This window comes from Micrasema longulum, unplaced genomic scaffold (assembly GCF_059751315.1).
Source record: "Micrasema longulum isolate JH-2025_06_02 unplaced genomic scaffold, ASM5975131v1 h1tg000704l, whole genome shotgun sequence".
NCBI lineage: Eukaryota > Metazoa > Arthropoda > Insecta > Trichoptera > Brachycentridae > Micrasema > Micrasema longulum.
In genome coordinates this window covers 1-15,202 of record NW_028277900.1, presented here as the reverse complement: position 1 = coordinate 15,202, position 15,202 = coordinate 1, and the positions used below count along the sequence as shown (strand labels likewise).

General features: G+C 32.9%; 1 protein-coding gene across 1 annotated transcript; it reads right to left on the bottom strand.

Annotated features, from left to right (window-relative positions):
* Positions 1-1,609: 1,609 nt before the first annotated feature.
* LOC148279547 (ornithine aminotransferase, mitochondrial-like) lies at positions 1,610-13,857 on the bottom strand. The gene is made up of 7 exons (XM_088229759.1): positions 13,668-13,857; positions 9,271-9,495; positions 8,071-8,294; positions 6,103-6,246; positions 5,062-5,218; positions 4,119-4,322; positions 1,610-1,867 (listed from the first exon to the last, which is right to left on the bottom strand). Exons 1-7 carry the CDS (start codon positions 13,819-13,821, stop codon positions 1,704-1,706), a joined length of 1,272 nt encoding a protein of 423 aa, XP_088085885.1. The 5' UTR covers positions 13,822-13,857; the 3' UTR covers positions 1,610-1,703.
* Between the last annotated feature and the right edge of the window lie 1,345 nt (positions 13,858-15,202).

Genomic DNA, 15,202 nt, shown 5'->3' with positions numbered 1-15,202 from the left:
TTTGATTTTATGTATCGAAAGAGTTGTTTTCATGCATAATTCATTATCTCAGCGTCGTAGCTAAGGTCGTGAGCGCCCCTGGGAAGTTTACGTCCTTGAAGGCTTATTTTCTAGGAAGAGTAAGAAAAAAGAAGGCTGTGGATAGGACAGTTTTAGGCCATGCAGTGGCCCTTGAACTCACAGAGTTTAGGACCCTTTAAAAACGTTAACTTTCGTCGTGACATTTCGAGGCCCCAATCAGGACGGGGGCCCTGGGCTCGCGCCCCACATGCCCTTTTGAAAAAAACGGGCCTAGCTGCGGGTCTGCAAAGTGCGCCCTCCTGAGGGTTGTGCTCCTAGCAGCCGCCCGACTCGCCAGCCCCTAACTACGACGCTTCATTATCTTCTTTAGTTTTAAAAATCATATACCAGCTTTTCCCATCAGCTTCGCTCGCGTGGTATTAGGGAGAGATTTTGTCATTTAGCAATAAGAATTTTCGCGGTGAAATGATATATTTTAAAGTAGCTTGGTTTTTCAACTATCGCTGTAAAAGAAATACGATAACCCATTAGTCTTTGGTGACATAGCATCGTTATTTTGTTCACGAAATCAAAATCCTCCTACAAAACAAGTCAATTGTAGAAATTTGAGATTATTTTTGACATTTCACCTTACCGCCTACTCATTTTCAAATAATGTTGCTCCATTTCATTCTTCTTCAATCTTAAATTCTTGTTATAGGTCATTCTAGTCAGTAATTCAGTGGTGGTATTCTGAATCTTCTCTATCCCCTAGAGAGCGATTAATTTGAAGATTTTTTTTTGTGAAATCATAAAAGTTTATATTAAATGAGATAAAATATTTTCAAATACACTGTATTTTTACCGATATTGATCTTAATAGCCTGAAATAGGCCTTTTCCGCGAATTTCCTTCACAATTTTCTTCGGTAGCCCTTCAAATCGCTTCCTCATAATGCCGCCCAGTGGTGATATTCTGGATCTTCTCTACCCCCTAGAGAGTGATTAATTTGAAGATTTTTTTTTATGCGACGACACTTTGCTTCATATAATGGCCACACTGATGATTAGAAGTCAAATGATGTATAAAACTGATTCAAAAACGGAAATGGAACTAATACGCACCAATACGCACTAATACGCACAGAATACGATTTGGTCAATTCAACCTAATAAAGTGTTTTGGGTAATGCTTAAGGTCGCAATAATGTTCTAAATGAAAATCATTATCAATGTGTAGATCGAGTATGTCCAAATGCTTGCAGACTGCCTGGATTTCCTCCCAAGGGAGTTATTCATATTTAAATTTGTTGCAACAGAGAGGGAAAACATTTTTGAGAAGGGAATATGGAAGAGGTCATAAACTCTTTAAATGTCTAGATTTCTTGCAACAAATTTGAAAATCATCATGTTTGATTTCGCATGTTCATATTTTTTGACGTTCAATCATCAGTGTGGCCATATATGAAGCAAAAATTGACAAATGGCGTAAAACCTATACCATTTTGTTATACTTCGGTGCTCATATTTAAATTTAAAAAAAAACGTCATTAGTTAAATATCATACGTTTCTTGTACTTAATGTTAAATGATTTGAAATAAAAAACTAATTAAAATATAAACGGGTTTATTGTATGGTATAATTATTTTTTTTGTGTGTAAAATATTTTTCTTCCTAATTAATTATTTTGTGATTTGTATTTCTCAAACTGCCTTGATCGCAGTTTCCATGGCATCCATAGCTTCGTTCATTTCCGTTCTTGTGATGATTAAGGGTGGAGATAATCTTAGAGCCTTTCCATGAGCCACCTTGGTCAGGAGACCAGCCTTCATCAGGCGAAGGCTCAACTCCCACGGATCAATAGCATCTGGAAAAAAAAACACTTTTTAAATCTAAAACTTATATTTTAACCTAGTGTTCAAATAATAATCACAAATTTAGTGATTTGTGATTATTATTTATTTATACACTATATTTGTTGTTACTACATATTATTTATTTAATTACTGACCGGTTTCTGATATACAACGCGTTCCTTCATCGAGGTATAATTAAAGGAATAAATATAATCCGATTTTATAAACAGTATCAAAGTACAGTAACTACCCAATGAATTACAAAAATGGAAAATTAATCGTTTTTTACAAATTCGATAAAAAAAATATTTTTTTTCTAAAATTTTGTGTTTGCAATGCTTTGCAATCTTGTTTTTGTACCTGGTTACATGTAAAATATTTTAATTGCCTCTCTGTATGGGGTAAAAAGGGTAATGATTGCCCGGTACCACTTTGATCGTTTTTTCTTTTCAAAACAGCAACTACAGGGTGGCCGGCGAAGAGACATCCAAAGGTAAAATGTAGCTGCCTCATATAGAGGGGTATCCGAATCACCCCCATGTGTGTTCCGCGACTTCGCATGTTTTTGAGTTATGATTTTTTAACGGGTCTTTGAAAATTTTCGATCGGATCGCTTTGAATTTTTTTTTTTCTAATTTGTATAAGGTTTTTTCGGGATTTTTTTGTAATTCATTTATTGTTCATTTTGATTTCTCACATAAAATAACCAGTTTCGTAAGAGTAATGATAGCTCCAAAATATTTTGACCTAAAATGGAAAAATTACGTTCGAGCGAGTCAGAATTGGATTTTCAACTTAAAATGAACAACTTTGAACTACGTCACAAGTTCTTAATAATCAACCAATGATAGTGTGTTGTGATGGATTTTCGGTTTCCGGGAAGCCAAATCACCAATCAGCAGAACTCTCCCACTCCAACTTGTGACGTCACAGACGGAATAATTTTAAAAATCCGAAACTTTGAAAATCGTAGAACTGATAATACGATAGGTACATGTAAAAAAATCTTCATAATATTTTAACAAATAAAAAACCACTAAACTCCCGCAATGTACCTCGATCATATTTTATTTCATGAAGGCAGGATGATCAGTCTTACGATTTTGGCACCATTATTTTGAGTCGAATCTGAGACCTTGTGCATGAGCGGTAAATGCGATAACCACTTGACCACACGGCTTTTTAATTTAATATTTCAAAACTTTTAATATTAAAAATGTTTTTTTCATTTATAACCAATATTTAAATAGTTTATTTCGAAAACTTATTTGATTTTATTTGCTTAATTTGATAACATTTTTATAACCGACAATATTTATGGCGGATATTTTGCAAACCGATAACAGTTATTTAAGTTACCGATTAAATGCATTTTTAAAACCCCATTAGGCTTATATAAGAAACATATTATTATAAAGTCTATTGTTATGTTTCGTCTGGTAAGTAAAGTCATCATGTGCTTTTTCAGGTTCATTTTACATTTGTCTCCAGTGAAATTTTTCAAGTGGTCAGGTACCTAAGTCATTATTGTGTTTCAGGCCATTGTATAGTATTTTTGGCTGTCCTACGTTTGCCTTTGCTTTTTTAAATTTAGTAGTCTTGTTATCTGGTATTATATTTGTGTATGTCAGCATTTTTTATTAATGTTACTTGTATCTTGTATATCATTTTTAAGCCCGATTATGTTAGAAACGGTTTAATCACCAACCGATTATTTTGCAACAAATATTTTTAATAACAGTTTTTTTTTATCTAAGTATTTAAAATGGTTACTTTTATAACCGTTTATTTGATAAATTCTTCCGTTATTGTCATAATGAGGAACTTCAACCCTACGGGAAATTGGATACAATAAATGTTTTCTTGCGCGCGGCAAACATTGGAGCATTAAATTGTAGGAAAAAGTTTCCTGAAAATGTAGGAAAAAAAAAAAACATTATGATTTAACCTATGATATGAGATTTATGGAAGATTTCCGGTTTGCTTGCCGTAGATGGAAGCCAAACCTCTGACGTCATACGCGAAGTTATTTCATAAATAAAAAACTTTAAAAAACCGTAGCGCTGATAATAAGATTTATAAAAAATGAAAAAAAATGTTTTTGGCTTAGTTTAATAGTATATTAACAAATAAAAAAATATAAAAAAACACTGAACTTTATCATTGAATATTTCCTACCCTTATGGTGATTTTACAAAAAATGGCTTTGTATACATTATCCATAATAATAACCTATAATTTGTATCTGTAGCTGCCACGTACCTGTGTTGACATCAATGGCGTTCATGAGCCCCTTTCCTCTGACTTCAGTAACAACGCTCCCCATCATCCCCCTCAGCCTCTCCCTCATCAGCTCGCCCATGGCGAAGGAGTTGGAGGACAGATTCTCGTCTTCCAGGACTTGGAGACCAGCCATAGCCACTCTGGATCCGAGGGGGTTTCCTCCAAATGTAGACCCATGGGTTCCTAAAAGTACATACATATAAATATTTCAAATCTAAATCTACGATTATCTGAAATTAAAATTACCTAGCGACGTGCCTACTCCAAATCAAAATCCATGGGTGTCTACCATTAACATATCTATACATAGACATGCCCTGAGCCCTAAAAACTGGGAACAGTTAACTTATTCCAAAACGCTCAGTCATGCCCAACACGTATTTAGTTGTTCTCCGACCGCCAGCTAGGCGTGATGCTCAGAATCGAAACCTATAGTCCTTAAAATATACTATACTATAATACCGCCGAAAATACCGTCTTGGAAAATGTCTTATAAAAATCATGTTTAAGCGAGCACTTTTTTGCTTTAATTACAATTTAAAATTGTTTTGAAGTGACCACTTTTTATTACGGAAGCCTATTTAAAATTCGAAAGATAAATATTTTGGTTTTTAATTTATCATTGAACGCGGAGTAAATAAGTTTCAGCGCCGCCTATTAGTTACATTTGATCATATGACTTCTGGGATGACGAAATGAAAACACGTATCGACATGTTAATATATCAAAATTCGCCATACCGAGGAAGGAAGATATAGTAGAAAAGTTTAGTATACCGTCTCGATATGTACCGATGAAGATAGCGTTTGTAATCGCGGCCCTGGGCTTGGAGGTCGAGAGACTAATTTACAGAGACCCGTCACAATAGATCTACGCGGATCAATTACTAAAAGAGAATCACATGTGATGTTTTTTTCAATACCTGGAGTGATAACGTTCATGACAGGGTCATCAGCCAAAACTGTGGATACGGGGTACAGGCCTCCAGCTAAGGACTTGCCCAGTACAAGGAGATCAGGGCGCACCCCTTCATAGTCCACACACAACCTCTTCCCGGTTCTTCCTAAACCAGTTTGAACCTGAGGAAGAAGCATTTATTAAACAAGTTAGTAAGCAACTCAAAATTACAATGATCATTATTATGATAATGTGTATGAAGTATGTGATATTTCCCTAGTGGGAAATATCACATACTTCAAATACAGATAAAAATTTATGAAATGGATTTAGAATAATTCATTGTATTTTCAAAATCAATATGGATATTGTGGAAAAAAAAATAAAAAAATACGTCGCTAGAAAAACGCAACATGTTTGGCCTTGACAGTTGTGACGTCAAGATTCGTGATAATGTTCTAAACAAATTTGAATGGGCAGAAACAAATAGACATGAGTCGTGACGTATTAGAGGCGTGGCCAATGAAATGACCATTTCTGCGGAAATTCCAAATTACAGCTTTAAAAGTATTTTTTACGTTACTAATAATTAGCCAAAAATATTTTTTTACTGGACAGTATTTCATAGACCTTTAAATATATAAAATACTAATAAATTATTAATATACTAACTAAAATGCGGTTTCTTTTTATCTCTGATTATGTTAAATATTTTTTATTTGTAAAAATAAATGCCACGTTTTTTTAATGTTTTGCATTATAATTTGATAAAAAAATTATGTTTTAAAATATATTAATGTGTGTTTTAATTTAAACTGCTTATACTCAAAAGAAGTAATTTGAAAATTTGCCTAGTGAATTGTAATTCTATCAAACTTTGAGAATATCATATTTCGTAACGAGAACTGAGTCTCCATACAAATTTATATTGAGGTCATTGCCATATTGCCATGTCACATTGCCATAATAACAAAATATTTTTTTTAATCCAGTTCAGAGAAATACTTTGAGCTGGATCAATAAAAAAGATTCGTTTTGTATAAAATGTGTATAAATATAAACTTACTTCGTCGGCTATCCAAAGAACATTGTTTTTAGTACAAAGGTCCCTCACTCCCTTCAAGTATCCATCATCAGGGACCAGAACACCAGCTTCTCCTTGGATCGGCTCAACCATGAAGGCACATACGTTGGGATTCTTCAGTGCTTTCTAAACAACAAATTAATTTTTAAAACCATTTTTATCATTTTATAAATTGCCCACTATTCAAAGAATCCGTAAAATGGCAATTTAAATTGAAAACTTTGTTTCAGTTGGTAAGTATACCTGCACAGATCTTGGACATATTATGTAGTTTCTAAATCATTGACGCGAAATATTTTTGGCATAGAAAAAGAGGAAACAGTGTCTAAAGGCTCATTGTACCTACAAGGGTTTAAAACTATTGGATAAAAGTGGTATTTACAAATTAAAATGTGTGGAATGTGATGCCATTTATATCGGTCAATCAGACAGATCTTTCAATATTATATTCACAAAACATAAAAGTGCGTCCATTAAACAAAGACCAGAAAAAATACAATTTGCAAAACACCTCATTGATATTTATTTATGCATCAACGGTTCGAAGAATCCTTTACAAAAAAATAATAATTTTCAGAAATAATCACAGCAGTGCACAATAATAATATAGTACATAGTATGAAATAGTATAATAATTAAAACTAAACAATTTAGTAAACAAAAAGTTAAAAAGAAACATAACATTTCTAAATAAAGATAGCAATAACCATGATAAAATCTATAGCACAGTAAAGTTGAGAATAACTAGATAATTATAATAAAAAAAATTAATACATCATTAGTACTTAAAAAATAAAAGTTTTTTGAGCAATAAAACAAAAATAAAAAAGTTAAATTACTAAATAATAAAACCTCTATTTAGTGAAATCATCATCATCAGTTGGTTGGAAGAAGTTGCCATTTGGCAATAAATCTACCAATGTACAATTTAAAATTATGTCTAACATGTTAAATAAAGAAATAAAAAATCACGTATTCCAGGAAACTAAGTTAAATTTAATAATATATTTTAAAATAAATCCATTATTTTTCTAAAAAATAACGAGTGAGAATTCGTTTTAATTCATAAACAGAATTTGTATTGAAGATATAGAATATTTGTTCTAAATCATTTCCATATCAAACATAATTTGGTAAACAACAATAAGCCCAAACATTACACATAGGAAATATGCTTAATTTGTTAGAACAATCAATATAAAACAGTACTTAAATGATAAAAAACGACAATAGGGAAATATCACATACTACGAATACCGATAAAAAAATATATTAAATGGATTTAGAATAATTGATTGTACTGTCAAAATCCAAATGGATATTGTGGAGAAATGTTTTCATATATAAATGTAAAAAGAAAATTTAATAAAAATACGTCGCTAGAAAAACGCAACATGTTTAGCCTTGACAGTTGTGACGTCAAGATTAGTGACAATGTTCTAAACAAACTTGAATGGGCAGGAGCAAATAAACATGGATCGTGACGCATTAGGGGCGTGGCCAATGGAATGACCATTTTTGCGGGAATCCAAAATCACAAATCAAAAAATAATTTTTACGCTACTAATAATTAGAAAAAAAAAATTTTTTCACCAGACAGTATGTCATAGATATTTATTACTTTAAAAATGTTTAAAAAGTGATATTTCCGCGAATATACTCATAAATGAACAGTTAAACGAAGTTAATTCGTATTTTAAAAAAATAAAAACAACATTATTCGTAATTTTGTATTATGTAAAATAATATTATTAGAAACCTACTTGATGTATAAAAATGAAAAAAACAACATACACAATTAAACTATATTATGTTACTGGAAAAAAATATGATAGTTTAAACAAAAACCATTTCCCTACCTCGATAAATATTAAACTCACAATTACCACACAGGATCCTCCTAAAATTTACAGTAAATACAAGTCTTGTAAATAAGAAACAACTCCTCACCTCTAGTGATTTGAGATCATTATACGGGACCAGGTCAAAACCTGGCATAAGGGGCTGATATCCTTCGTAGCTCTCAGGGTCTGTAGACGAGGAGACTGCCGCCAAAGATCTTCCCCAGAAGTTACCCTCGGCAAATACAATAACTGCTTTTCCATTTTCGATCTTCTTGACGTTGTAAGCCCATTTCCTGGCTATCTTACACGCAGACTCACAAGCCTCCACACCTTTAAAATTAAAACAATAAAAATAAAATTATAAGCACGTCAATTTGCGGCCTCAGTGGTATGGAAGGCTCCGGTTTCGATTCCCGGTGAGAACACAAAAATAAAATGTGATTTTCCTCCAGCTTGGATGTTCTGTGCTATAATCATTTATCACTGTAATTGGGCAGCCTGGGCTTCGATTATGATTGAAAGTTAAAATTTATCTTCAATTTTATCTACAAAGTAAAATTAAGTTTTCTTTATGAAAAATATAATATGTTTGCAATAGTTTTTTTCTAAACGTGTTTAATTACCGGTTACCGACAAAGATACTTTAAATTTTCATACAAATATACACACTTTCGTACATAAATATCGATGTTTTTTTATACCGTCTCAGTATATACCGATGAAGATAGCGGCTCATAATCGTGGCCCTAGCCTTTTGCGGTGCAAAAATAATTAGTGATATTACTATTTATGAAGTGTTTTTAAGTTAGTACAGCATTGCTCCATATCAGAAAACCCGTCAAAAGGGAAAAATCACATACTACGAATATCAATAAAATTTGTAAAATGGATTTAGAAAAATTAATTGTATTTCCAAAATCAGTATGGATATTGTGAAGAAATGTTTGTATACATAACTTTTAAAATCAAATTGTTAAAAAATGAGTCTCTACCAAAACGCGACATGTTTGGCCTTGAAAATAGTGACGCCAAGATTCTTGACGATGTTCTATAATTCTAAATTTAAACGGTCACAAACAAAGTTCAAAATTTAACCGAATCGTGGCGAATTAGGGAGTGGCCAATGCAATACACCGTTTTTACGGGAATTAAAAAATAAATTAGTAAAAAAAATTTTTGAGCTACTCATAAATACAATAAAATATTTTTTTACTCTATTTCATAAAACCTTATTAATGTGATATTTCCCTATCGTATTCCCTACTTTGTTCAAAAAAGTTTTTAAAAATAAATAGGATTTACTCACCCGAGTTCATGGGCAGCATCTTCTGGTATCCGAAGAGTTTGCAAATCATCTCGGCGAACTCCCCGAGCACGTCCGTGTGAAAGGCCCTCGAGGTGTGATGGAGGACCTGCATCTGTTGCACCATGGCTTCCATGATGCGAGGATGGCAGTGCCCGTGGTTGGTGGCGGAGTACCCGCTTAGAAAATCCCAATACTTCTTTCCTTCGACGTCCCAAGCGTAAACCCCTATTGAAAAATAACAAATAACTTATAAATGTGCGTAGATTTAAATATTTGTTTTTCGAAAATTTAATCAAACATTTGTAAACCGAGTGTTTTGTAGAAAAAAATACGTGTTTCTGTATTAGTAATTTGTACCGTGTCGCAGTTCTCAGTAGGCATATTCCGTGTGTAATTTACGTAGAATGTAGTGCCGGAAACCATGTTGAGTTTAATTTCAGCCCGTCGTCTTTGTTCATCTTATTTGGGTATTTGTGTATTTATTTATTTAATTATTTATTTATTTTACAGAAACAAACAGTCGACAATGATATGATTACAGAAACCAACTGGTCCAAGAAGAAGTTTTAAAATTGAAAAATTGTTTTCAGGCATTGCCTAGAATGCGAAATAATTCAGTCAAATGAATCTCTTCACAACAATAAAGGTTTTAGCTCTTTAACTTCACTAAAATCAACAAATGAAAGAATTTAAGAAATATGGATGTTCAAACATAGGCAAAATGGTGAATGTTACACAGTGTGTAAAGTAGCCAATTAAACCAGCCAATGCCAGGTCATAAGCCCTGTAAATGCCTAGACTTCCATATTCTCTTATTTAAGGTATTCTTCATCCCTGTTGTAATTTGTTAAAAAAATACGATTTAAAGACAGACCAGCGAAGTTTCTTAATAAAAATCATACTTATTTAATTTTGGTACAACAAATGAATGACAGGTCATTAGTTCTGTAAATGCCTAGACCTCCATATTTCATTCTCAAAAATAATTTTAACTAAATTTACATACTTATGTTTCCCTGCTGCACTTGAATGTAATTTCTAATATGTGTAAAAGCCCGTAGGGCGTGTAAATTAATAAATAAATAAAAAGTCAAATTGAAAAGAAAAAATCCGCAAAATTTGTATGTATGTAAAAACAATTCATTCATCTGAAAGTGTACGTCAATGTAAATGATGCAATAAAAATATAAAAAATCAACATTAAAACAATTTATAGAAAATAATTGACAACGCTTAATTACCAGATAACGATAAAAAATACGTGAATAATCTTAGGTATTTGAAATTTATAAAAAGTATTGCCAGGTGGTAGGCAGCAATTATCACTCAAAATATTATGATTATTACATAGGTATCTACGTCATCGTCTAATAATCTTTACTGTGTTCTAATATAAAATGTGTAATCGTACGTAGTTGTGTCGTAATATAAATATTTTGTTAATCTTTTATTCCGGTCCGGATAAGATAGCCATCAGCGAGAAAAACAATAGTATTTCTTCAAAACCCATTAAATAATCATAGTCACATACGAATGGAAGAGTTGAGGAAATATGGATGCCTAAACTTAGACAGTATGGTCAATGTGGTAAAAACCAAGATTGCGACATTGTGTCATGTTTTTACATGGCCGAAATAAATAAAGAACGACCAAGGAAGACGTGGCATGATCAGATAAACCAAAATCTTTTTTGTTTTTTTTTATTTATTTACAATTTTAAAAAACCCGTTAGAAATTTAATATTGTCTAGTCATTTAATGTCTCGTCTAGTCTAGTTAGTTCAGTCATCATGTGCTTTTTCAGAGTGATTTTAAATTTGTCTCCAGTAAAAGTTTTCAAGTAGTAAGGTAAGCCGTTGTAGTGTTTAAGTCCATTATGTAGTATTTTTGACTGTCCTGTGTTTGTTTTTGCTTTTTCAATATGATAGTGTTGTTGTTGTCTGGTGTTATATTTGTGTATGTCAGCATTTTTGACTAATATTATGTCGTCGTCTTATATGTTTCCCAGTGTTATTTTGTGCACAATTTTTAAGGTCTCAATTTTAGTCAAGTAATTTATGTCAAACTGGTGTGTTTTTTTGTACAGTTCAGTCGTAGAGGTTAGGTAGGGTAGGTTGTATGTTAGTTTAAGAATTTTATTTTGTTGTCTTTGTATTATTGTTATGTCTGTCTTGTTACCAGTTCCCCAGAAGGCGATCATGTAACAATTAAGTCTGGTCATGTCAAAAGCAGACAGAACCGAAGGGCATGTATGACAAGATGTATGAATGTGGAAGAAGCTAGGAATGTATGCCAGGATAGACGTGTGTGGCGGTCCATTCTCTCTACCTGCCCCTACGGGGAAATGGCGTGATGGTAGTAGTAGTAGTGGATTGTTGTAATAAAGCATAAAAGCAAATTTGAAAAAGATCGACTTAATAAACAATGTCTAGTAAATAAATTCAACAAAAATAACATGCAGCAGCTTTTTAATTTCACAAATGTCAACAGATGGAAGAATCGAAGGAATATAAATGTTCAAATATAGGCAGAATGGTGAATGCTACACACTGTGCAAAGTGGCCACTTAAACCACCCAATGACAGGTCATTAGTTCTGTAAATGCCTAGACCTCCATATTTCATTCTCAAAAATATTTTTCCTCTCTGTTGCAACAAATTTCAATAAAATAATTCCCTAAAGAATTTAGTTTATAGAAATTCAAGAAGTTTTCAGTACAGAAGTTCAAATTTGGCCGAAGTATATTTTACGAACAAAAAATTAAATTTTATAACTGAGAGAAAAAAATATCACTGTACAATCCTCCTTAGAACAGGTTTATCTTAATTATGTATTCAATGATTCATCCGTGTGATATACAATTTTTTTAAAACAAGATGGATAACATGTTAGAGAAGGGAATTAGATAGTATAGGCATTTGCAAGACTTATGACCAGTCATCAGCAGGTTTAAATGGCCGCTTTGAACACTGTGTAACATTAACTATTCGGTATGTTTAAATTATTTTTAAAAAGCTAAAACTTTTTTTGTCATTTTATTATAAATAGAGATAACATTCCATACAAATTCGAGCTAAAAAGTCGTCCCCAAAGGAAAGAGATTGACCAGCGGAGGAAGCAAGTATCGTTACGTCATATCAGGTCGACATTGACAAGCAAAACAAGTAGTACAGTAAAATACGGACTGTTTACATCGGTCTGCTGTAAGTTATATTCAGTATGTCACTCCCTTTCGTATACGCGTCACTTTTGCTTGTCGTTTTGCTTTACGTCAGACTAACTGAGCAGGACAGAGACAGGAGATAACTCACGAATTGGTAACATATTAATAAGACGTTTTTTGAAATTAAAATAGCTATTTTAAACAAGTATTGATTAAGATAAAAATATTACTTGCCGGTGAAAGGTTATACCATCGCTTTCCAAATCGATTTGTGCAGTATCTTAGTGTACATATAGACATTTTAGTAATTGGGAGGAGAAAAGTAGCCGGGGAATGCTTGCAACAGACTTAAGTCCGTTATATCAAACATATGTCAATTGGCCGCAGGTTGAGGGAACATATTTTGAATTCTTATGTTTACTCTAGTTATTTACTTCAATGTTTTATAAACATTTCTCTTATTACAATATAATTATGTTCACATTTCGTATATAGGAATTCATCATCACCAAACCCTTATCCGCATCTAATAGTCCATAGGGCACTGTTGCATAAAGGTAAAGTGATATGTCTTACGCTTCAGATACCAGTCCAGGGACAGTAAAATATTGTAGTGTAAAACAATATTATAAACAAATATTTCATGTTGATCTTCCAAGGAATCGAACCCGGAGTCTCAAGCACGGTAGGCAAACGCACCGACCATTACCCTATGGACTTTTCTCCACTCGATTTTCTTTTTTGGGATATAAATATCGAGTCGGAAAAACTCGTACAGAATTTTTGGTTCTATTTCTCACAGAGACCTGTATTCTTCAGCGCCCCGGACACAGACAGAAATTCAGATAAGAAAAGGAATATTATTTTTGACTCTTTTCTGTTTCCGGGCAAATTGAGAATACAGTTCTGTGGAAGTAGAGCCAGAATCCTTGACGAGTCCTTGCGACTCGAAGGCTTCTCTCAGATAAAAATCCTGAATAAGGAAATTGAATGGAGATTATAGTGGTTGATGCGTCCCGGGTTCAATTCCTGGGATGGTCTACATAAAACATTGATGAAAAAGGTGGTTTGTATATTGAAATATTTCATGCTCGGACTGGCACCTGAAGCGTAAGGTTGCTCACATTACTGTTATCTTACAGATAATCGATATCCGCTAAATTTAATGTGCTAATGTAGTGCCCTTTGCATCATCGGGTGCGGACAGGGGTATGATGATTTTCTACGGTAGTCACCTTTTCCTCGGCATAACGCCACGGGTAGTGGGTGGTAATTGTGGCAACTGTACTTTTCCTCCTTGCTGATGACTGCTGAGGATGTGGTGCTACCAGCTCTGGTGGAAGGAGTCTTCAGGAGCTGACCTGCCCTGCATGTAGCGCGCGATAGCATCTTTAAAGGTCAGTCGAGGAACTCTGAAAAAAACCATATAGGTCAATAAACGTTACATTAAAATGAATGAAGTTCATAAAACACGCAACAACCGAACATACCACCCAATCCTCACATATTAAAAACAAAATTCAGTCAGATGGATCTCTTCACAACAATAAAGATTTCAGCTCTTTAACTTCACTAAAATCAACAAATGGAAGAATTGAAGAAATTTGGATATTCAAATATAGGCAAAATGGTGAATGTTACACAGTGTGTAAAGTGGCCACTTAAACCACCCAATAACAGGTCATTAGTTCTGTAAATGCCTAGACTTCCATGTGCTCTTATTTAAGGTATTCTCCATCCCTGTTGTAATTTGTTAATCTTAATGACTCCCGAGGGGGTGAAATCCAGTCTTTTGTCTACGAACATTTGGACAAACTCAAATATTCTAATGAAACCAACTGGTCCAAGAAGAAGTTTAAAAATTGAAAAATTGTTTTCAGGCGTTGCCTAGTATGTGAAATAATTCAGTCAGATGAATCTCTTCACAACAATTAAGGTTTCAGCTCTTTAACTTCACTGAAATCAACAAATGGAAGAATTGAAGAAATTTGGACGTTCAAACGTAGGCAAAATGGTGAATGTTACACAGTGTGTAAAGTGGCCACTTAAACCAGCCAATGACAGGTCATAAGCCCTGGAAATGCCTAGACTTCCATATTATCTTATTTAAGGTATTCTCCATCCCTGTTGTAATTTGTTAAAACTATAAGTATTTATTTTTAATAATTTTAAAAAGTATTTTTTTACAGTACCTAGGTAAATAAATAACTAAACTCTTTAATGTGAAATAAACCCTATTAATGTTAATGAGCAACGCAAAAAAAGAATCTTTATAGGTATATTACAAAAAACAACTTATTAATATAACTTATTTTACTAAATGTTATTCAATATTTGTATATAACCACTTACCGACTTTTCTATCCCCTCTACTTTTTTCATTCATTTTTAAACAAGATAATATTTTCATAATTTAATCAGTGCATACTTGTTCTAATCAGTGCATGTGCTTATTAAAATGCATGTCGTGTTGGTTTTATATTTTTGTGAAACAACTTTGGTGAAGGTGTATGGTGGGTTTTGCATGTTGGTTCAATTGGTGTCCTGGCGAAGAGACGGGTACGTCTCGAAACCGGTAGACATAGAAAAGTCGGTAGGTGGTTATATACAAATATTTAATAACATTTAGTAAAAATTTTGACCACAAAGTTAATAATTTAAATATTAATAATATAACTTATTTTATTTTTTGTTTTGTATACCATTTTGTGAAAAGAACTTTGTCAAAATCAATGTAGTGTAAAGTTTCCGCAAACCAAGTTTTGTAAAA

Excerpts from the sequence above, each read along its gene's own strand:
- LOC148279547 (XM_088229759.1), bottom strand. The coding sequence starts at position 13,821 with ATGCTATCGCGCGCTACATGCAGGGCAGGTCAGCTCCTGAAGACTCCT. Across the intron at positions 8,295-9,270 it reads GATGCTGCCCATGAACTCGG|GTGTGGAGGCTTGTGAGTCT; the intron begins GTGAGTAAATCC and ends TTAATTTTAAAG. Across the intron at positions 5,219-6,102 it reads TTCTTTGGATAGCCGACGAA|GTTCAAACTGGTTTAGGAAG; the intron begins GTAAGTTTATAT and ends CTTCTTCCTCAG.